We start from the raw sequence: 23,457 nt of genomic DNA, 5'->3' as shown, positions 1-23,457 counted from the left end.
ACTCCAAGTGTCTCATTTCTACCTGTACTTTGGATAACGACCAGTGTGGATTTCTCAGTAATAGGTGTTTTTCTTTGTAATATTTCTCTATGGTAATTATATCTGGATTTTATTTTGAATTATTATTTAGTCTGTGATTTTGTCTTTGATATGGAGGAACTTTCATTGGCAGTATTTGTTTTAGATACCGGAATTATTTGTTCTACTTCACGTTCGTCTTGTTCCATTTGTTGACATTCATTACCGAGCTTTTTATTTAATTTTAAGCTTTTATTAATATTTTGCCTTTTGAACGATGTATTTTTTTTGGGGGGGGGGTTTGTTTATGTATCTAAGACGGTATTTGTGTCGATGTTTATGTAATGATTCTTTTTTTTTTTAATAATTTGGTCAGTTTATGAGATTTTCCCAATATTCTGTTTAATTTAGAAAGAATAATAAGGTCACAGAGAAATACTTCAACCTAAGAATCTGCCGCAAAGTTTCATTCAGATAAAACACACGGAAATAATTTAAGAGGGTAAATGGTGTTTTATTGGTGGGTAAGTGAGAGGATAAAGCCACACAGAACTGGATGACGCCGGATACCCACACCCACACCCATATTATCCCACTTTGAGACTTAGATACTCATTAGACAGACCCTCAATAGCATCTAGTATACCATCGGCCACAGGAGTCATGTCACCCTCTCACTGCTCCTCCACGAACCCCGATACTCAGACTCACGAACCCGGAACAGCAAACACCGATGCATTATTCTGTCCACAAAGGCTTCGGATTCACGAGTCTGAATCTCCAGGGTTCGTGAAGCTGCGAGAGACGACAGGACTTGACTGGATGTATTTACCACAAGAACTGTACACTCCAGCATGACTGTTTTCTTGTTCCATAGACCCTCAGCCTTCCAAGCGATATATTTCTCCCCATATAATAGAACCTAGATATGTTTTAGTTATTACAGATGTTTTTTTTTTTTTTTTAATGAAATATGGAACCGCTATAGCCATCCATTACTATAATAAGCGATGTTGTATGTTTATATTAGCGTATTAGCGAGCGGCGAGGAGTAATGTTTGTGATAATAGACCAACCATGTGTGTGTAGGATTTAGTTAACCCGTCATATTAAGTCCTGTGATTTTTTGATATACCAACTGACCTCCTGTAGTTAATGTCCATCCAGCCTTCCTCTCGAGTGTGATAATCCTGGACGGTGATTGTTTTCCTTTGCGGTGATGATCTGTTGTTTACGTGCTCGAGTTATACGTTGTGGAGAAGATATTTTTAAGCTTGTGGTGAATACTGTGTGTTCTGTTTGGAGTGTCTAGAGGTTTAATACATGGTACTTCTGTAGAGGTCTAATACATGGTACTTCTGTAGAGGCCTAATACATGGTACTCCTGTAGTGTGTGATTCATGGTACCCCTCCAACAGACATTTAGAGTTTAAGGTGACGAGTCCGTTACATAATGTCCTTTATTTAGTAAGAATTTTTTATTATTATAGTGAATCACAAGTAAATAAGACCGCATTACCCAACCTGACTTGTTAGTGACTCAGATGTATACATTGTGTCAAGGTCCTTCCATGCCCCCCCCCCCAGAGGTCTAGTGACCATGTAAATGTAGTTGAGAATTATAATAAGCATCTCACTCCTGTTGGTAATATATACTGTGGGGTCTGGGGGTCAGGCATCCGGTCTGTGCGGGTTTATGTGATCACGAAAGAGAACGTAAGAATTCTCGTGTAAATTAAAAGACAAGTACCGAACCCACAGTACTGTAAGGGCATGTAAGTTGTGTGCTGGGATGATGGATCAGTCCTATGGTAGGTTAGTTTATTAAGTACTGTAGATCTATCAAGTGAATATATGACAGTACTGTATGTTGATCGGTGTACAGTTCTTTAGGGTACAATGACCACACTGCCCACTAGGCCAAAATTATAGGAGAATCATTTATAACTGACGGTGTTGTTGTTTATTGATGATTTGTTGATATGTTTCGATAGTTTATATTTGTGAGATGTTTCGTGTGGATCAACTTACTGTCTTGTGTGATGATCTGAGACGACATCTTGGTATTGTCTTTTATTTGCGATGTATTGTGACTTGTGATCCTAGAATGAAACCTCGGCATCATCAGGTCTGTCGTCGGATGTTATTGAGTTCGGGAACGTCATCGCTGCCACATTCTTCAGATCATTTCTTTATTTGAATTTTTTTTTAACATGATGGGTTTGTTATTTTAAAAGTGTCACAATATCTACGAAGGGACAGAAGGAGGTCGAGAATCGAGGAAATCGGTGAAGACTAATTCTGAAAGACAACGCGTAACCTTGAAAATGACCGACAGATTTAAGAAATTACCGTACAACTGGCGGTATACTCACGCTGGAAGTTAACTAAAGGTTTATCGGGCAAGATGACACGAACTTATGTGCCAACGTGTGAGTCTTTGCATCAGATGATAATAATTGGACCCAAAAAAATGATAGTTGGGGTATTGTAGTGTGAGAGGAAACAAGACCACCAGTGACTGTATTGTGACCACCTGTCTCCCCTGTACCGTGATGAGAGAGGGCCGTGTGTACCCAGATATATGAAAAAAGGGACAAAGTTTGTGTAGTCATAAGTGTTTTTTTTTGACAAGTTAAACGAGGAAAATTATTATTACGAGTGTGTGAAGAATTATCATTATTCATTTTAGTTGATCTGTATAAAAGATTTACCCAAGAAGTTTTGAGAGACAAGCTCCCCGGGGACGACGGAACACAGACAAATTACGAAGAGAGATATAACAAGAAACTCGGCCGGAAAATTACGAGTGAAGTGAATTTTTGGGAAGAGAAAATACCCCGAGGTCAGGAGACACAACAGGAACCAGCAACTTGTCCAAAGATCTATTCCTGAGTCTCAAAGCTCTGTATGTAAACCTTCATCCTCCTCCTCCCAACCAGGGCCAAGACACTACATTTAGCTGTGGAAGTTATGAAATATTTATTCATTAATCTTGATTCTATTTTAGTTATTACCTTAGTGCCGCGGCTTAAGTTGAACTGGTATGATTTTGTCGTGTCTCAAATCGGAAAATAAAACATATAGTTCATAGAGAAACAAGATCATGAATGTGGGTTTTGAGGAAAAAATATATACACTATACAAAATCACAAAGTTCCGGAGATTACACATGTGTTTTTAACCCTCGAAAAGACAAACAAAACATTAATATGACGACACAATGAACCAAAAATTCACTTGCGGAAGATATAAAAAAAACTGCTGGTACTAAATGTAAGACTTTGTTCAGATTCATCAAGTTACACCGATCATTATTATTTTGGTAATGATGAGGGAATGGGCCTAGTCATGATACAGTCTCTATGTTGTTTTAATGACATCTTTTTAATTATGCTGTAGCTTAAGCGAGTGAGTGAGTGATGCATTTATATTACGATCGAAGGGAAATTATGAAACGACCCACTGAACGTTCATCATTGTGGTGAAGGTTATGTGAGTGTGGGTTAATTGTCTGTGGAGAGAAGGAGAAGTTAACAACATTTTAGAATCAGGTGAGAGGAGTCGGTGATCAATGTGGTGTAGGTCCGTACTCCTCCACTTGATCGGTGTAAACTTTGGCTACTGTTTTTCTTGTCTCTTGTTAGCTCTCCCTCGAGTCAACAGATCAAGAAAGTTGTTGGACTTTGTTTCTTCCCAAGGTTGACCTCCAAACCTTACCTGATGCCATATACTGTACATGTTAAACTGACCTTACCTTACATGTTAAACTGACCTTACCTTACATGTTAAACTGACCTTCCCTGACACTGTACATGGTATATTGACCCTGTGGTGGAAGTAGGTGTGTCTCCCTCCGACTGTGTGGCTGCCATGTTATCTCTTGTGTCACCTTATGGTAGAAATGTTAACTTTTAGAGGAATCAAATTAAGACTCGGTGATACTTTCTAATTATTACAAGTGTGTACGTGTGCGTGTGAGAGTGTGTACATGGGAGTGTGTGAGTGTGCGTGTGGCAGAAGAGAAACCAAGTGTAGGATTCGTGACACGCTGCCTTGCATGGTGCCAAAGATATAATGACTTGTTTTTACTTGCTTGGCCCTCCCTCGCTGAAGGGAACATTTGGCAGTGCTGAAGCAGATTTTATAAATTTGTGAAGAATAGTTGGGGTTTAATTCTATGACAGGATTGTATAGTAGAAACTTACCTCTCATATAATTGGTCTTGACATTGGACATCATGTTGTTTTAGTTAAGGAAAATCAATTTAGTTTACCTTGTGTTTCCTCGTGTATGTAACTCACTGTACGGTACGGCGTAGGAATACGAACGTGGCATTATGAAAACGCCAACACGCGTTCCAAGTTTTCATATAATCCAGAGTTTAACATATTTTTGAAAAGGTGATTTATTTTATTTGTGTTAGGAAGCATCGGTGACTGTGCCGGGGATCCTGGGCCGCGAGTGTGTCGGCTGCGGCTCTCGACCCTGTGATCGAGGCCGTGTTTATCAAAATACCTAATCAACAGTGAAGATGTCTTGATACTTTGAGAGATATTTATTTAATCCTGTTAGGAAGTAGAGAGTTGCATATTCTTAAGTGACTAAGTAAGTGCCTTGTTCTGAGTATTCTTTGATGTTAGTCTTCTTAGGGTAAATAATGTTAAACTTTTAATAAAATATTTAATGTATTTCTTAACCTTCACTTTTTTATCCTTATAACACAACTTGTATACTTAACTAACCCACAATGTTGATAGTATATACAGGAACACCCAAACAGCCGTCTGATTTACATAAACTATTTCTTGGGGCGAAAACCTTCTACATGATGAGCGACGACACGAGTCTTTCCTCTTGTAAAAACTTATACATTTAACTCGAGGCGAAATCGTCTTACCGTCGTACTTTAAGTCATGACCGTGTCGTTCGCGTTCTACAAAGGTGCTGTAACTACCCACACACCGAGACCAAAATGGTATAGTACATCTAAAGGCACAGAACTACACTACCACGACACAAACTACCTCACTATAATGAAATTTAAGAGAAATACTCCAAATAACCTGAGTATTTCACACCTACAGTAACAAGGTAATGGAAAGATCACGTTTGGCTGTGAACCAAAACCAAGCGTATGTTTCTGCTACGACCGAGCGCGCAGAGGAGACGACAATCTGAAGCTACGATACGGTACAGCGGAACCTCTATTTACCCGACCACGTGGGGAAGAAAGTACGTTACATCGAGGGTCCGTTAGATATGAAACCTCCATCTAATAAACTATATAGAGAAGAAAGTCCATTATATCGAGGGTCCGTTAAATGTGTTAACCCCCTTGACGAAGAGACACGTCTGTTATATAGAGGTTTAACTGTACAGTATATACATAGCAACCTTGGCCCCCACACCAGATATATAATGCATCTAACTCTAAAGAGACGTCGTGGAATGTTGTGTTGTCTCCGCACCATCTTGTCTAAACGTCTTGTACAGCTGCTTACAAAACACCCTGGGTAGTTTGGCATTACCTTACAGAACACAGAGTCTGGACTATTGGTATTTAAACCCTTTGAGTCCTTAAAGGGTTAAATCATCTACATTTTGTGCAGTTAATATATTTTTGGGTGTTATTTTTTCCTTACTCAATTAAAAGTAAAATTATATATTGATCTTTAACTAATAACATAAGTAGCTCCCACTTGTGCTTGTCAGATACAATATAAAGTACTGCCAAATATGTCCAAGGAATTTATACTGTAAGAATTATATACCATTACCTGCCATCTATATTATACCCAATTATATCTTATTTATTATACTAAAATTTGTCTCAAATTCATAACCCGACAATTTATCAATTATGTACATAGGCTAGCATGTGAATCACAACCACAGTCTGATGTAATGTTCCTGTATTTCCTCTAAAACATTACAACACACAGTTCACGATATTAAAAAAATACTCGTTACCTTCGCTAATTGGAAGATGGAATGTGTAGTATAACAATTAATAAATATTACGGTAAATGTCTGAAGTTGGGAACGAGGAAGAGAGCAACGAGCAGCTGCCTGTGGTGAAGATAAACAGTATCTTATGATGACAAAATAAAGATATATTTGATATTAGCTTCCAATAGAGAGCACCGCCGATGTTATCTACCCGCCCTCGTCATCACAACACCCCCCTTAGGCTGCCGTCAAAGGGTCGCTTCCCTCACGTTAAGCGTTTATACTCCGTCGCCTTACGGTCTCAGCTGGTGAACAGGATGCAGTACACGATGTAGATCATGACCCCCAGAGCTAGTATCAAGACCGACAACATCATGGCCACGCGGTTCTCCCCACGCAGGCTCCTCAGGTTATTCTCGTGCCTCGACAGGTGGGTCTTTATGTCGTGCACCTCCTTCTCCAGCCGCTTCTTCTCTTCATTGGGGTAGTGCCTTCGCCTCAGCTTGGTTTCGATGAAGTCTAGCCTGTGGGAGTTATCTACGTGTCAGAGAGATACGCAAGGGAGCAGTTTATGTGGGGTTTAGACACATACAATGGAACCTCTATTTAATGGACTACACCCCTGTATATAAACAAAATAAAAATAATCAATATTTTTTTAAAGTTAATTGGTTACCTGTATATACTTGTAGGTAAATACTGTATCTGTTGATGATGATGACGAACAATTAAGACTAGAGTTATGGGGAGGAAAAACTTAAAAAAAAAAAAAAACACGACATACGTAAACACACGGTGACCGACCTGTCGTAGCATTCCTTTATCTCTCGGGACGTGTCTTCGAGCTGGTTCATAACAGATGATGTGTGGCTGTTGGCTTCACCTCTCTCTACCATGATGCCTGCGAGATAATACAACCATCATGTTACACTGACTGTAGAGGACAGTATACATGATACACATACACCGTGACAGTATAAAACAGTATACATATTTATACATACACCATAACAGTATAGAACAGCATACATAATATTCATACATACATTATGACAGAATAAAACAGTATACATGATAACTATACATACAGTGACAGTATAGAACAGTACAGGCTCATTTATACATAGTCACTAAGGGTACAAATTTATGTATGCCAAATTTAACATGGGAGGCCTCGCAGTCTAGGGATTGTAGTTGATGTACTCGTTAGCGGGCGACCTGTGGTGTAATGGTCAGCATCCTCGCCTCACAAGCTAGTGGACCCAGGTTCGATTCCCGGGCAGGGTGAAAGTAAGGGCAAGTTTTTTACGCCATTTGCCTCTGTCTACCCAGCAGTAATTGGGGACCTGGGTGTTAATCGATTTGTGGATCGTGTTCCGGGGTAATGGTTAGCCAGTGCAGTTGGTGAGTTGTCCAGTCTTCTCGGACTATTCCTTGACACTGGGTCATGCAGCTCGTTAATTTAGGGTGTGGTTGTTGTGTTGGTGACAGCTTCTACACCTTAAACACTGGGTCATGCAGCTCGTTAACTCAGGGTGTGGTTGTTGTGTTGGCGACAGCTTCTACACCTTAAACAAATTGACACCTAGGTGGCCCTTGGGCCGGCCATCCTCGTTACATGAGGGGCAACCATTAGTAGTAGTAGTAGGAGTAGTAATATTGTAGTACCTGTAGTAATATTGTACAGTTAGTAGTACCAATTTTGAAAATGTTAAATACTAATTTTTCACTCATTACATATCTAACCATACCTAACCATACCTAACCTAATGACACCCAGGTACATATTTAGATTAGACTGTTTAAAGTGATTATTAAATAGTGTTCATAATGTATCGCTGAAATCATTTAATTGTGTTTTGTGTCCACTTAAAGAGATCTAATTCAGCGATAGTTAGACATCCTTCACCAGAGCTGCTGAAGACTGTGGGCAGTATGGTGAACTGGCATGATACCATTACCATTTAATTTTTTATTCTTTTTTACATATATCGATGTTGAATGTAGGACGATAGGGCCACGGATATAATAACTCAAAGTTTATATTCATTACACATAGATTAAAAACCTTATCAGTATTTCACCATTAGGCCAAAAAATCACAACTTCAACCCTATAATTATACCTCATTAAACTTCAAAAATATGTCAATTAACGAGAATATACATAAAAAATAGTGATAATCAATGAAAAAACGTGTAAAATAGATAAAAATGTCAATATTAAGGTGTTTTGTGTTCACCTGTATATCAGCTGGTGTTTACCTGGTCGCTTACAACACAACAACACGTGGCTTGTTAGGGTCCAGGGAGAATTGGTCTTTAAGGGGGTAACTATAGGGGTAGTTTTGTCTTGGTGGGGAGTAATTGAAGGGAAATTGTCTTGTATGGAGAGAGAGAGAGAGAGATATTTCCCAGAATTCCTTAAGATATTGCTATGGGAACTAAATTTTCATTCTCTCTCTCTCTCTCTCTCTCTCTTGACTGGCCATGAATATAGTTTAATCTCTGATAAGCTTCTCAATTTTCCGGACACGTCACCATACTGATCCTAATCATCAGAGGATTGCCACACTCCCTCAGAAACCACTTAATTAGAGAGAGAGAGAGAGAGGGAGGCGAGGTGCTATCTATCTACCTTTCTATCTATATATCTATAAACAAAATGCCTAAATATCAGCTAATCAACACCAAGCTAATAAAATAATTAACACTGGTAACTGAACAACATCAATAAAGCACAAAATACTATAACTAAAACACGAGCTGGTGAACTCTTATAGATCCAGATAATTGCCAGTTAGTTTATTATCATCTCAATCATTAACAAGATATCCTTCCTTTCCTCCATGGGTCAGTGTGTTTCATGACAGGTGAGGAGGTGGACCTTGTACACCACGAGTCACTTGGGCACCTGTGGACAATCACGACACAAAGGTAAGGATTAAATACTCCAATGGTTTTTATTTATTTTCTACTGTTATATTTAAAGTCATGTTGTGGGTTATGTTAATGCCCAGGGTACTTAGGCTGTTAACTGTGATGTGTTTAACTAATTGGTATGTATTATCTATAAACTGGGTGTAATTATGTAAATGTCCATTAGTATTGTGTTCTTTAACCTCGTTTTGTATTTATTTACATGAATGTGAATAAATGTGTGTGTGTGTATTTCAGTGTACATGGTTTGTGTATGTATATATGTAGCCATGTGTACTTTTGAACATGATGCATAAGAAGGTTACTTTGGTAAACATTAACTCATGTGAAAAGAAAAATAAACTTTGATATGTGTGTAAAAAATGAAAATTGGTGTGAGTTAACATGAAAAAGTACTGAACCTAACCATCATTACTTCCTCAACTGTAAATGTAGGTACCCATTTACAGCTGGGTGGACTGAGGGTGCCCAGCAGTGAACTAGATTGGGTGATTGGAGATGATTGTGGTGGTGGTGGTGGTTAATGAAGCACTAACTACCCTCACTATATATGTTACAGATGGGGTGGTTGAGGATGGTGGTGGTGGGGCTGATGGTGGTTATTATCGCCCATAAACTCTCCAAGATGAACAAGGAGCCTCCACTACCAACCCTTGACCCCAACCCTTGGTGGGCACCTGGAGAACCACAACAGGAAGACGTCTCCATCAATCGCTTCAACATCAATTTCTCCAAAAAGGTTCAGTAATGTTAAATACTTTAAATTAACTTAACAATGACTAAGGTTAAGTTAGGTTAAAACTAACTTAATAATGACTAAGGATAAATCAGTGTTAAGTCAGACTAAAACAGTGAATTATGAAGTTGTCTGTTGACTGCAGGAGGTAGATGACCTAAAGGCCCGTCTGGCGCTGCCCTTGAGACTCACCCCAGGCCTGGAAGACGCCAACTTCACCTATGGCATCAACGCTGACACCTTACACACAATTGTACAATACTGGAGAAAGAAATATGACTGGAACAAGCGGCAGACTAGACTTAACACCTATCCTCACTTCAAGTATGTCTTAACTACTCTGCTCACACTAATCCCCAGCCAACCATAGCCTCAGCCAACCATAGCCTCAGCCAACCATAATCCCAGCTCATATAACCCCAGCCAACCATAGCCTCAGCCAACCATAATCCCAGCTCATATAACCCCAGCCAGCTTAACCCTGCATTGATAAACCTGAATGACTCTTTTTTTTAAACCATCTTATTTAATGATTAGTGTACGTGACTGTGAAGCATAAATAAAACACTAATTAATAAAAACCAAAGTGAAATATGTCTGATGGAGCCGAATCTGTGAGGAATTCAGTGTATATTGAATTAAGATTTTTTTAGGCATTTATCTCCTCATGGTTTACACACACACACACACACACACACATACACACGTTTTGAACCCCATCATGTAAATTGGTTGGTTTATGCAGAGTCATTGTTGGGGTGGGGTAGGGTGAGGTGGGGTAGGGTGAGGTGGGGTAGGGTGGGGTGGGGTAGGGTGGGGTGGTGTAGGGTGGGGTGGGGGGTGATAGTGTGTAGTCAGGAATATATGAAAATAGGGTGAATTAACCGTAGCTAGTGATGGGTGGGTAGTACAGGAGGGATGTGGTATTGATGGGTAGGGTGTGGTGTTGATGGGTAGGGTGTGGTGTTGATGGGTAGGGTGTGGTGTTAGTGGTACAGTGTCATAAGAGGTATACAAATAATCAAAGTCATTACCTGTCCAAAAAAAAAATTCCCAACATAAATTATTATTCCAGGACGCACATCGAGGGTCTAGACATTCACTTCATGCGAGCAGGTGCCAAGGCGGGGAGTGCCAAGAATGTGAAGGTAGTGCCACTGTTGTTGATCCACGGGTGGCCGGGCTCCTTCGTGGAGTTCTATGACATCTTGCCGCTGCTCACCAACCCACAGGAGGGCAGCAGTGTTGTGTTTGAGGTTATCTGTCCCTCCATCCCTGGCTATGGCTTCTCTCAGGGCTCATCCAAACAAGGTACAGTACAGTCAATTTAATATTAGGTAAAGTCAATTCAAAACAAGGTAGAGTGAATTTAAAACAGTAAATAAGCCATCAAAATGTTACATAACCTCTCCCTATCCCCCCCACACTCTGCCTCCTTCCTTCCCCAAACACCCCCTCATACTCCCTTACCCCCTCATACTCCCTTACCCCCTCATACTACCTCACCCCCTCATACTACCTCGCTCTCCCTCATACTACCTCACACTCCATCATACTCCTTCTCACCTCCTCACTCCCCCCCCCCTTACTCCCTACCTCCTAATACTTCAATCCAAAGTTTTATTCCAGGTTTTGGTCAGCTTGAAGCAGCCCAGGTGTTCCTTAAGCTGATGAAGAGGCTGGGATACAAGCAGTTTTACCTACAGGGTGGAGACTGGGGTTCACTCATAGCTTCCAACATGGCCACAATGTACCCTAACAAGTGAGTATAGTATAGTGCAGTATAGTATTGTATAGTGCAGTATAGTACAGTATAGTATAGTGCTTGTACCTTTCATCTGTACTAAATAATGTGTCACTATTCAGAGCATTTGTATAGTGACATTAAGTACAGTGCTTTCTGGGGTTCTTTTCCTGACATACATTCCTAACTCAATGCCACATTTATTAAGGAACTCTTATATTTCATTATCTTTCATGAGCGTGTGTTGATGGACTTTATATTGCAGTATACAGGCATCTCTTGTCTTATGAAAGGGTTCCATCACTAAAAAAAGACCCCTTAAATCAGTAGCATTACTTGAATATATAGTTAAACATTATTAATATCCTTCAACTCATATTATTTATTAATTTTTGTAACTTAAAACATTATCTTGTCCAGCATTTTAGGTATCCATGTGAATATGTTTACAATCAACACTCCTGGAGCCAACCTGAAGATGGTACTGGGGGCATTACTACCTGCTGGGGTGGTGGTGGAGGAGGAGGACCAACACAAGCTCTACCCTCTCTCCACCTTCGTCTCCATGATGGCTCGTGAGTCTGGCTACTTGCACCTTCACGCCACTAAACCTGATACTATTGGTGAGTTCTTCTCGTCTTTATAATATTGTGTCTCTATCACCCTCAGAGTCTTCTATATAAACGCTCACTCCAAATAGTATCATTGTGGAGAGGTCTTGTGACTCCTCTTGTCTCAGAAGATTTGTTAAATTCCTTCATCTGTTGTGTCTTCTTTACTTGTGCTGTCAGATGAAGGGGCTGTATCATTCAACCTTCTAACAGTCAGTGAACGCATGCAGAATCACTTTAACTGTGTCATTGTACCACTTAACCAGTCTAACAGTCATAAACACATCCAAGATCACTATAACTGTGACAGTCTAACAGTCAGTAAACACACACAGGAGCGGCACTTAACCAGAGCCCAGTAAGCCTGGCAGCGTACATCTTGGAGAAGTTCAGCAGCTGGACCCACAGGGACAACCTTCACCAGCCTGATGGTAGCCTCTTGCAGCAACACTTTCCTATATCTCTTGATGCTATGTTGGACAATATCTGCATCTACTGGTACGGTTATGTCTGCTGTCTCTGTCTGCTGTGTTTGTATCTCTATCTACTGGTACGGTTATGTCTGCTGTCTCTGTCTGCTGTGTTTATGTCTATTAGATAAAGTATATATCTTCTAGGTCCCCATAAACTGTGTTCAAATCATCAACAAAAATCAGTAAAATATTCATCATTTGTTCAACTTTTTCTCATTGTAATAAAAGTGATTCAATATATAAGACACGTGACCCTCTGCTTACACCCATAGGTTCACAAGCACCATCACCACCAGCGTTCGTTTGTACGCCGAGACCTTCAACAAAAATTTCGTCTCTAAATCCCTTGACAAGTAAGTTAACGGGTTTGTGTCAGTCGATTTATTTGTATTCTCAGACGTGATTATTGGGGGTCAGGTCAGATTTATTCAGTGAAATTGTCTTTCTGTCTGTCATTTTTCCATACACACACACTATCTGTCACTCTCTCTGTCTTTCTCCCATTCTCTCATTCTTATACTCACACTCTCTCTCTCTCTTACACACTCTCACGCACTCTCTATCTTTACAGTATCCCATGTGTCGTGCCGGCTGGGTTAGTCACCTTTGCCCATGAGTCTGTTAACTCACCCAAGAGCTTCGCCTCACACAAGTACTACAACATCGTCACCAACAAGTAAGAACCTGTGTAGTTAATCCTCCCAATACCAGACTTTTTCCAGTACCCTGTCCCTTATTGAGAGGGTTTCCTATACTGTGTTTTAAAGTTTGTAGCATTTCCATCACTTGTCAGCTTATGAGCCATTCAAGCTTTTGGTCCTTACAGCTTACTAGCCGTTCAGGTATTTGGTCTTGTCAGCTTACTTGTCATTCTTACTTCCTTTTATCTTCTGTCTTCTTTCCTCTCCTCTCTCTTCTCTTTCCTTCCTTCCCCTTACTTCCTATCCCCCACCCTCCCCCTTCCTTCCTTTAACCCCCCAACCCTCCTTCCCTCTCCTTCTCTCCCTCCCTCCCTCCTTTGTGAACTTTTTTAAATCATTATTCTCTTTTTATTTATCCCACCATTCACCTTTCCATTCCAACATTATACAATTACAAAAATACCATCATTACAACAATTACATAATACAGTACAACCATTTATTGCCTTTTAATACTGAAATACATATTACAGGTTAATATTTTAGAAGTCTTTAGTGTTTCCAGTTAGGTAAGAGGTATTAATACAACCCTGTAGTTCCTATAATAACCAGATACTACCCCTGTACAGTGACCAGGCTACAGGAGGTCACTTTGCCGCCATGGAAGAACCAGCACTCCTCGCGACAGACCTTCACCAGTTTGTCAACATTGTAGAGAAGAAGAGAACCTGAACTCTCGTTGTGACGGAGTTGTTATATACAGTACACACAACACTGGGCTTCTATTATTATTATTATTATAGCTGTCATATACATACGTTATCGTTTTGTTTGGTGCCAGTTTTATAAAGTCTACGGGAATTGCTCGCCCTGTTTCAGACATAGTCACGTGAATATGGTAAGAAAATTGACCTTAACCTTTGATCTTTATGGTAAATTCCTTTCACTGTTGGTTCAATGATCTCTGAGAACCTTTAAGATATCATTGTACAGATGCTGGGGTGAACGAGACATCCCAGTGGCGGGAAATTATCGTAAATAAAGATAAATCAAGCAACTGTTCTTGTATAACGTTTTACTTTTTTACTTTAATCACTTCGCCCCTAGGACCCCTTTGAATCCGTTCCTGTACAGATACATTCTGGAGCCACTATACTTCCTCAGTGTTTGCCAACGATGTGTAACAGAGAGCCAGTACTTGTCCAGTATTTTCCAACTGTGCGTAAGAGAGACGTGACCGACCGCCCAAGTGGCTAATGAGTCGATCAGAGGCGAAGATAAAACAGATCTAACAAACCCTGACTCACACACTGGTGGTCTTGAATCAATAGCCTCAAATCTACCCGCAAATCTGTGTGAAAATTCCCTTTAATCAAATTACTTATGTTAAAATCTACACAAATTACTTAGTATCTTAAAATTATACAAATACTCATCTTAGAAACCATACAAATTACTTAATATAATTTATACATCTTGAACTTTATGTCTAAACCAATTATAAACATGTCAGATGGATAAAATACAGACAGACAAATACAGACAGACAATATTTAGCCTTCAGGAAAATATGTTAACACCTGCGACAAAAACCCTTAGGGAAAAATATATTGAGTAGTATCCCCTTAATATTTCCCATTTTCTCTGATACAAACACATGTACGTTTTCTCTCATTGGCTGTTTTGTTTATGTGTATTTTTGTTAGCCAATCATCATCGAGGTAGTGATGTCTGTCAACCAATCAGCTGCTTGGAATCACTGTTAGGGTCTATGTGTGTTGTGTTCGGTGTGTTACCTGTCGTATTAGTGAGGATTTAACCCTTATTTTGACCTTATTTTCAACTCCAAGACGGATTTAACGACGTGGAATCCCGTATAGGTGTTAGGTGAGTATATACTATGAATATAAACCCCAATAGTACAGTAGTAATGGAGATAAATAAGGACGTAGGAGTTTCCCATTGGTTCTATTGGTATCTATTGAAGGGGGGGAACATTGGTATCTATTTATCCATTCTATTCCTTTAAATGTACTATTGATGTATAAAATCCATGTGAATTATGTATATTTAATGATGTATTTGTGTATATTCTATTGTACATGTCAAGAGGAATGCTACCCCCAAAAAATTCCAATGTAATCTTTTTCTATGGTATTATATTGGTATCTAGTGGATATATTGATGTTATATTGGTATCTTTAGTACCTTTGGATATAGAGAGGTAGTAATGGTAGGTCTATTTCCATTGGGTATTATTTTATGTATTAAAATTGGTTATATTGGTGAGGAATGGTGTATATTGTACCATTATATACCATTCCAATATATTAATGGTGTAGGATATATTAAAGCATTGAATACATTGGTGAAAATTGTAGAACTACATTGGTGCTTATTTCTACAGTGTATAATACCATTGGCATCTATTTCTACAGTGTATATAAATGATTTTGTAATTTAATAAAAGATACAATGGTAAAATGTCGTAGATACATTGTACCATTGGCTACCATTATATTGGGGTTTAATTTCATAAAGTTAATGTATAAGTTTCAGTCATGTGAATTGGTCAGGTTAGGTTAGGTAAAGTTAGTTTAGGTTTAGCCTCAGCTGGCTTGGCAAGGCAAGGAAGAGGCAGGTCGAGAGTCACTCTCTATCATCCATGAATCTATCTAGCCTCCTTGTAAAACTTTCCAGCGTTCCAGCACTTACTAAAGTTGCTAAGCTTGTTCCACTCGTCCACCACCCTATTTGTGAACCAGTTCCTTCCTATCTCCCTCCTAAACCTAAACTTATCCAACCTAAATCCGTTGCTCCGAGTCCTATCCTGCTCGGATATTATAAGAACTTTATCTATATCTCCTTTATTGATTCCTTTCACCCACTTAAATACTTCTATCATATCTCCCCGCACTCTTCGTCTTTCTAGGGAATGTAAGTTAAGTTTCTTTAACCTATCCTGATATGGAAGGTTTCTAAGTCCCGGAATCATTTTCGTCATTCTTCGCTGCACCGACTCTAGTGAATTTATATCCATTCTATAATAGGGGCACCAGAACTGAACTGCATAATTATTATTATTATGTTATTGTTATTATTATTATTATTATTATTATTATTATTATTATTATTATTATTATTATTACTATACATTTTTGTGTATCCGTAGTTGGAAATTCACAGCTGTTGAAGAATTTTACTTTAACTATATATTGTACTGTGTTAAGACTTCAGCCATTGAAATTTTGTTCTGTAAAGAATTTTAGTTAATTAAAACATTGTTATTAACTTTAAACAAGGAGTTAATAAGCTATCTCCGTTAACCCCTTCACTACGGGGACGCCAATTTTATTATTTTATTTAGCTCGGAGGAGACCCCATACACAAGGGGTTAATGAGCATGAATCTTTTACGTCACTAAGCCATTATCATCAGTGGTGTTTTGTGTTCCTTATGTTCCGTTTGTGTTCCGTTTATGTTCCGTGTGTTCCGTTTATATACATACAGTGTGGGGGTGGGAAGGGAGGTGGTGTAGAGAAACCTTAGCCGCTGAAGATTAGACACTCATGCTTATTACACCTGAAGCTTAGACACTACAGCTTATTACACCTGAAGATAAATGACCCCAGCACTACATGGGAGCCACTTTTAATAATTTAGTTCATGCCAGATGACTTTATTCATCTCCGAGACGACAAGACGACCTGTACACAAGGGGTTACTACACTATCTCTATTAAGTTAGTTTAGCATGTTCTTTTTTTAGTGGGGTGAGGAATGAATAGAATTTGGTAGGGTTCTTCTGTACATACACACACACGCACACAGTTTAGTCATCGGTAAAATGACGAAACAAAAGAAAATCAATAATTGGTGCTGAAGTCTCTATAATTAAACACAGATCAAAAGCAACCGTGCCTGTTGTTGCGTTGATGAGACATTTTAGTTATCGAGTACTGATTTTATTCCACTTTCCTTCGTCGTCTTGCCATTGGTCGACTGTGTCCTTCACGCTTTGCCTTTACGATTTAAAAAACACATCGGTTCATTGTTAGGTATATACTGTACCCCTATTAAAATGGTCGGTGTGTATATTACTCACGGTTGATTTGCCATCGGGTTTTAGTTCATTTGGCAATACAGTCCTGTCAGAATGTTTGTCAATATGCAGAAATAATTTAGCTTGTCTGTAGAATATTCCTCCTTTATTTAATTCTCATTACAGTGTTACATTAAAATATTTCCTTATTTACAAAAACAGTCATGTGTGTTTGTACAATATTCCTCAATACAGTGTTACGTCAGAATATTCCCTATTTACAAAAACAATCAAGTGTGTTTTGTACAATACTCCTCAATACAGTGTTACATCTGAATATTTCCCAATTTACAAAAACAATCATGTGTGTTTGTGCAATATTCCTCCACCGTTTCCGTACCTCTGAGTGGGTGCTTGGCAAGGCCTGTCCAGATGTGTGAATCAAGAGAAATTTAAAGCTGAAATACTGTACTGTAACTCTTTTTTTTTGTCCTGTTGGTCTCTATCACGTTACAGTAATTTGTATTTTATGATTTATTCCTGTTTTCTCGTGGTAATAGAAGATAAATGTGAGGTATATCTGAATTGTTTTGGTTGCACTAAGGTTAGGTTAGGTTAGATTAATGTTAGGTTATGTTAGATTGGGTTAATGTTAAGTTAAGCTAGCAATAGGGTGGTTAATCTTTAGGTGAAATAAATTAGGGTAGGTTGGGTTAATGTTAGATTGCATTAGTGTTAGGTTAAGTTAGGTTAGGTAAAATACATAAATTGTACCTGTAATAAATTTAATATTCACGTTATCTATTTGTTATTGTGTACGGATAAATGATTGTTTATTTGAGGTAATATTACAGCAGAGAGAGAGAGAGTGTGTGTTGTGGAAGGGGGAACGCTTTTTTCCCAGAACTGTCGCACTTCGTTAAAACACTTTGTTGATATTGAGAGAATGAAAAAACTAAATTGGCGCGCTGCTAATTGTTATTTTTCTTGTTTTTATTATTTTTTTCCAAGTTTTTACGATTGTTTGTTTACACCTGATGAAAATAAATAAATTGCCGCGCTGTTATTTGTTATTCTTCGTGCTTTTAATAATTTTTCCGGCATCTGCTGTATTTGTTTATTTACACTTGAAAATAAACTACAGCTGGTTAGTTTTATAATAGCAGTTGCTGTATAAAATAAGTGATTAGTACAGTAGCATTTTATTTTTATTTTTTTTTTTTTAGAGAGGTCATTTGTGACTTGTAAATTGTGTAAATGAGTCAGTGTGTGTAGATTCTTTTGTGTCTGACTCATGTAAATTATGTAAGCTTTTGTGACTAGTGTAAATTGTGTAAACGAGTCAATGCTTGTTGTTGTTGATCGTGTAATTAATGTGGTATTTTATCCTCCTCGCATTTGATTGGGTTTTAAAAGTTGATTTGTATTTTTATAGATTACAGTCAAACGGCCTCATAACGAACCTCGATATAATGGTTATTGTCCGTTCGATGGAGGTTTTACATGTAACGGAACCTCGATATAATGGACTTTCCCCCTATATTGTTCGTTAAATGAAGGTTTCACATTTAATGACACATAACCTAACCAAACTTAACCTAACCTACATAATTTAACCTAACTTTACTTACAAAACCTAACCTAACCTCTGCTAACCTAACCTAACCTAACCTACATAATCTAACCTAGCTTGACCTGTCCTATGTAAACCTACCCTAATTTAAATATATCTACAGGTTATTTAGTTATATTAGCCATGTTTGTAGTTGGGTTAGTTTAGGTTAGGTTAGGTTAGGTTAAGTTAAGTTAAAATCGAGTTTGGTAAGGTTTGGTTAGTTTAAGCTGAGTTAGGTAAGGTTTGGTTAGTTTAAGCTGCATTAGGTAAGGTTTGGTTAGTTTAAGCTGCATTAGGTAAGGTTTGGTTAGTTTAAGCTGCATTAGGTAAGGTTTGGTTAGTTTAAGCTGCATTAGGTAAGGTTGGGTTAGTTTAAGCTGCATTAGGTAAGGTTTGGTTAGTTTAAGCTGCATTAGGTAAGGTTTGGTTAGTTTAAGCTGCATTAGGTAAGGTTTCGTTAGTTTAAGCTGCATTAGGTAAGGTTTGGTTAGTTTAAGCTGCATTAGATAAGGTTAGGTTAGGTTAGGTTAGGTTAGGTTAATATGAATTCTCACTGGATAAGAGACAAACCTAAAATAATTATCAGTAAATATTTCACACCGTTAAATATGATAGTAACTTTAATCTGGTTTTTCATAGGTTAATATTAACACTGGCATGATTATAACTTATCTACAAGTGGTATTTCAATGAGCTAGACAGTCGTTCGGTATAAGTCCTGTGGTTGGTGTGTTTAATCATCTTTATCTGTAATTAGGATGATAACGAGCATTTGTGGAACCTTATTTGCATATGATAAGCTGAGATGGAATTACTGTATGTGTGTTGGTGTTGAGTTTTGGGAACGTGTGTGTGTGTTGTATGTGATGTTTGTGTTGTGTGCGTATGTGTATGTTGTGTATGTGTGTGTGGGTGTGTGTGCTACTTTAAGGTGAAATACGCTGGAGTGTTTGACCTTCAGGTGATATAAAAAAAAACCCCACATTAATCTGACGTAGTTTTACATTATATATTACCAAAAATATCAATACTGTGGGGGAGAAACACCAGAAAAACATTTGAAAACCTAACCTAACCTAATTCATAACGAGGTTTAGATAGCTCTCTCTCTCTCTCTCTCTCTCTCTCTCACATTTTCTTTAGTTCCTCCTTCATTAATTAAAGAACACGTTACTTATCTCACACAGGGGGAACTACTGTAGTTTAATGGAGGACTTTTAGTTTGGGCGAGGCAGACTAGAACCTAACATAACCTTACCTAACCGTGGCTCAAACGTCCGATTACTGAGATAGTCAGCATCAGGGTGTCAGTCAGTCACTCAGTCAGCATCAGGGTGTCAGTCAGTCAGTCAGTCAGCATCAGGGTGTCAGTCAGTCAGTCACGGGCCTGAAGTCACATATCACAGTGTTTCATTTATTGCACTACGAACACTAATCCTTGAAAAGCTTTTGGAACGAGGTGCTAAGACCCCTCTCCCCCTTTCCTCCCCACCTCGCCCCCTCCCCACCTCTCCCCCTCCCCCACCTCTCCCCCTTTCCTTCCCACCTCTCCCCCTTTCCTCCCCTCCCCCTCCTCCCCTTTCCTCCCTCTCCCTTTCTCCCCACCTCCCCGTAATTCCTACCCCTTGCACCTTCCATCTCCCTTGCACTCTTCCCTCCTTGCCCTTTCCTCCTCGCCCCTTGCCCTCCCTCACCATCCTCTCTCCCCCTCCCCACCTTTCTCTCCCCTCCCTCCTCCTCCCCACGTTTTCTGGTGATGGTCTGCATAAAATTTACGTTATTGCTGTGACGTTAGGTTACGTTAATTTAGGTTAGGTCAAGTTTGTGTTAGGTTAACTTAGGTCAGGTCGCCATGGATGTTACCACCACAATCTATCAGGAAGATTTTTATAGTGGTGTTGTGACATTCTTGTGAGGGAGACTTGCTGGGCTGCCTGGAGAATGAATTAGGGCCAATTTTAATGAGCTGGTGTGTCTGTGTTTTGGCAGCGTCATTGGCGGGCGTATGATTCAAACTCCCTCTGGCATCAACAACACCAATTAATACATATATCTAATCCCTTCATCAAATAATAATAACAATACACATGATAATAAATAATAATAAATAACACTTAATAACCAACGGACCCCAATTGTCAACCAACTGATCTGTGGCAGCGCTCGTGGACAGTGGCTGGCTGACGTAGGATTAACCTCCCACCAACGACATAGATTATTGTAGCTCTTTATCCACTGGTCATTAACTCCGTGTGTGTTCCTCTCTCATTTCCGCTCCAGGTGTTATATCCCTTCACCCTAGGAAATTGTTTTTTTTGGGGGGGGGAGGTCTTACATAACTAGTTGGATTAAGTTAATACGTAAGAATGACGTCAGGATTATACTGAGACTTTACCTTAACTCTGTACGTTAAGGGGTTAAGTTGTTATCTCACGGTAATCGTACTAACTCTGGTTAATGGTAGGCAGTATGCAAATGGTTACCGCGACCAGATATTGTTGTAGTGGGATGGTCATTATGGGATCTGGAAATAGTTATATCAAGGTTAGTTTGAGTTTATTGGGTGTGGAGGGGAGGGGGGTGATGTGTGTGTGTATGTATGTATGTATGTATGTATGTATGTATGTATGTATGTATGTTGAGAGGTTGGGAAAGAGAGGAAGAGGGAACGAAGATAATAAAAACACGATAAAAACATAAAAGAGGAAGAATGAAAGAATAGAGGAGAGGAAGGAGAGGGGAGGTGAAGGAAGGGGAGGAGGAGAGGGAGAGAAAAGGGAGGAAAGGAAGGGTAGGAGAAGAGGGGAGGTTAAAGATAAGATAAGAGAGAGAAAGAGATAATAAAGGAGAGATAGAGTAATTGCTGACGAGGAGACAATCACCAACTACCCAATTCATCCCCTTTAACTACCCTGGAGGATCTTAAAAATGTTCTATGTTATTTTTTCACTCCTAATGCGAACCCATTAGAACCCGAACCCCATTGGGGAGCGAACCCATTAGAACCCCGGACCCATTAGAACCCGAACCCATTAGAACCCGAACCCGGCCCAGGAGCCGGACCCATTAGGGGCGGACCCATTAGAACCCGGACCCATTAGGGCCGGGCCGTTAGAACCGGACCCATTAGAACCCGAACCCATCAGAACCGGGTCCATTGGGGAACCCGGACCCATTAAGACAATTCCATTAGAACTCAGAACCCATTAGACCCGGACCCATTGGGAACCCGAACCCATTAGGGCCGGACCCATTAGGGGCGGACCATTAGAACCCGGACCCATTAGAGACTCGAACCCATTAGAACCCGGACCCGTAGTACCCGGACCCATTAGTGCGGACGGGTAGAAGACCCGGACCCGGCTAGTACTTGGATACGTAGTGCCCGGACCCATTAGTACCCGGACCCATTAGAACCCGGACCCATTAGAACCCGAACCCATTAGTACCCGGGTCCATTTAATCAGTCATACGCTGGTCCGCATCTCTTAATCCCTGAGGTTCATTAAGACCCGACTTTCATGTTTCTCACTGATGCGTGTTGTAGAGAGAGAGAGAGAGAGTTTGTATGATAGATTAAAGATAGAGAGAGTAGAGTGAGTGGGAGAGAGAGAGAGAGCGAGTGAGTGAGTGAGTGAGTGGGAGAGAGAGAGCGAGCGAGTGAGTGGGAGAGAGAGAGCGAGCGAGTGAGTGGGAGAGAGAGAGCGAGTGAGTGAGTGGGAGAGAGAGAGAGAGCGAGTGAGTGAGTGAGTGGGAGAGTGTGTGTGTGCTAGAGTAGTGAGAGGTCCCCTGGGAAAGTGGTGAGAGGTGTTGGAAGAAAGGGGAGAGGTAAGTAGAGAGGGACGGAGGGGGGAGGGGGGCTGAGAGAGGGGAGAGTCCTGGTTCATATTTAATAGAAGCCCTGAAGTAATTTTTTTCTCCCCTTACCTACCCACACCTTCCCCACAATCTCCCCACCCCTCCCCAAAACCTCCCCACCCCCTCCCCACCCCTCCCCACACCTCTCCACCATCAGTTAGGAGGAAAATTGAACGTAGGAACCTTTGAGAATTGAGCCCCAGGAAAGAAATGTTATCTATGACAGGTTTTTTTGGAGGGGGTGAATAAAGTCCTTCAGGGGGGGTGATGGGGAGGAGGTGATGGGGAGGAGGGTGAGGTGATGGGGAGGAGGAGGTGGTGACAGGAGGAGGGGGTGAGGTGATGGGGAGGAGGGGAGGTGTGAAGGGTGATAATGGTTAGATAATGATAGTGGAGAAGGAGAGAATTGAAGAAAAGTGGAGTAAATATAGGAGAATGAGTAAGGGAAGGAAGGGGAGGAAGAATTAATTGAGAGAGGTAGGAGGCAATTAGGAAGAGGAGGAGGAGGAGGAGGAAGAAAGAGGTGGGAAGAGGAAGGAGAGGAGGTGGGAGAAGGAAGAGGAGGAGGTGGGAAGAAGGAAGAGGAGGAGAAAACAGGGATGCTTTTATGCCTCGTCTGTGTGGTGTCTGCTGTTACCACACACACACACACACACACACACACACACACACACACACACACACACACACACGAGTCCTCATACAGGAAGGTGCTAGTAGGTGGAGCTAGTAAGATGCTAGTAGGTGGAGCTAGTAATACTCAAGGGAACACTCAGTCTTAATTACATGACATAAAGCTGTAATATCTGTCCAGGGTGATGCATTACTG

General features: G+C 40.0%; 2 protein-coding genes across 2 annotated transcripts; one reads left to right on the top strand and one right to left on the bottom strand.

Moving 5' to 3' along the window:
• Positions 1 to 4,687: 4,687 nt before the first annotated feature.
• On the bottom strand, positions 4,688 to 8,302 carry LOC121867768 (coiled-coil domain-containing protein 167-like). The gene is made up of 3 exons (XM_042367849.1): positions 8,213 to 8,302; positions 6,775 to 6,871; positions 4,688 to 6,494 (listed from the first exon to the last, which is right to left on the bottom strand). The coding sequence occupies exons 2-3, from the start codon at positions 6,864 to 6,866 to the stop codon at positions 6,272 to 6,274; spliced, it is 315 nt and encodes a 104-aa protein (XP_042223783.1). The 5' UTR covers positions 6,867 to 6,871; positions 8,213 to 8,302; the 3' UTR covers positions 4,688 to 6,271.
• A 505-nt stretch (positions 8,303 to 8,807) lies between these two features.
• LOC121867766 (juvenile hormone epoxide hydrolase 1-like) lies at positions 8,808 to 14,172 on the top strand. Its single transcript, XM_042367848.1, has 10 exons — positions 8,808 to 8,906; positions 9,469 to 9,648; positions 9,791 to 9,969; positions 10,721 to 10,956; positions 11,275 to 11,407; positions 11,810 to 12,012; positions 12,336 to 12,498; positions 12,746 to 12,826; positions 13,045 to 13,149; positions 13,744 to 14,172. Exons 2-10 carry the CDS (start codon positions 9,469 to 9,471, stop codon positions 13,844 to 13,846), a joined length of 1,383 nt encoding a protein of 460 aa, XP_042223782.1. The 5' UTR covers positions 8,808 to 8,906; the 3' UTR covers positions 13,847 to 14,172.
• The last annotated feature ends 9,285 nt before the right edge of the window (positions 14,173 to 23,457 follow it).

This window comes from Homarus americanus, unplaced genomic scaffold (genome assembly GCF_018991925.1).
Source record: "Homarus americanus isolate GMGI-L3 unplaced genomic scaffold, GMGI_Hamer_2.0 scaffold46583, whole genome shotgun sequence".
Classification (NCBI taxonomy): Eukaryota; Metazoa; Arthropoda; class Malacostraca; order Decapoda; family Nephropidae; genus Homarus; species Homarus americanus.
Note: the sequence above shows the minus strand (reverse complement) of the source record. Positions and strands in the feature narration are given on the sequence as shown.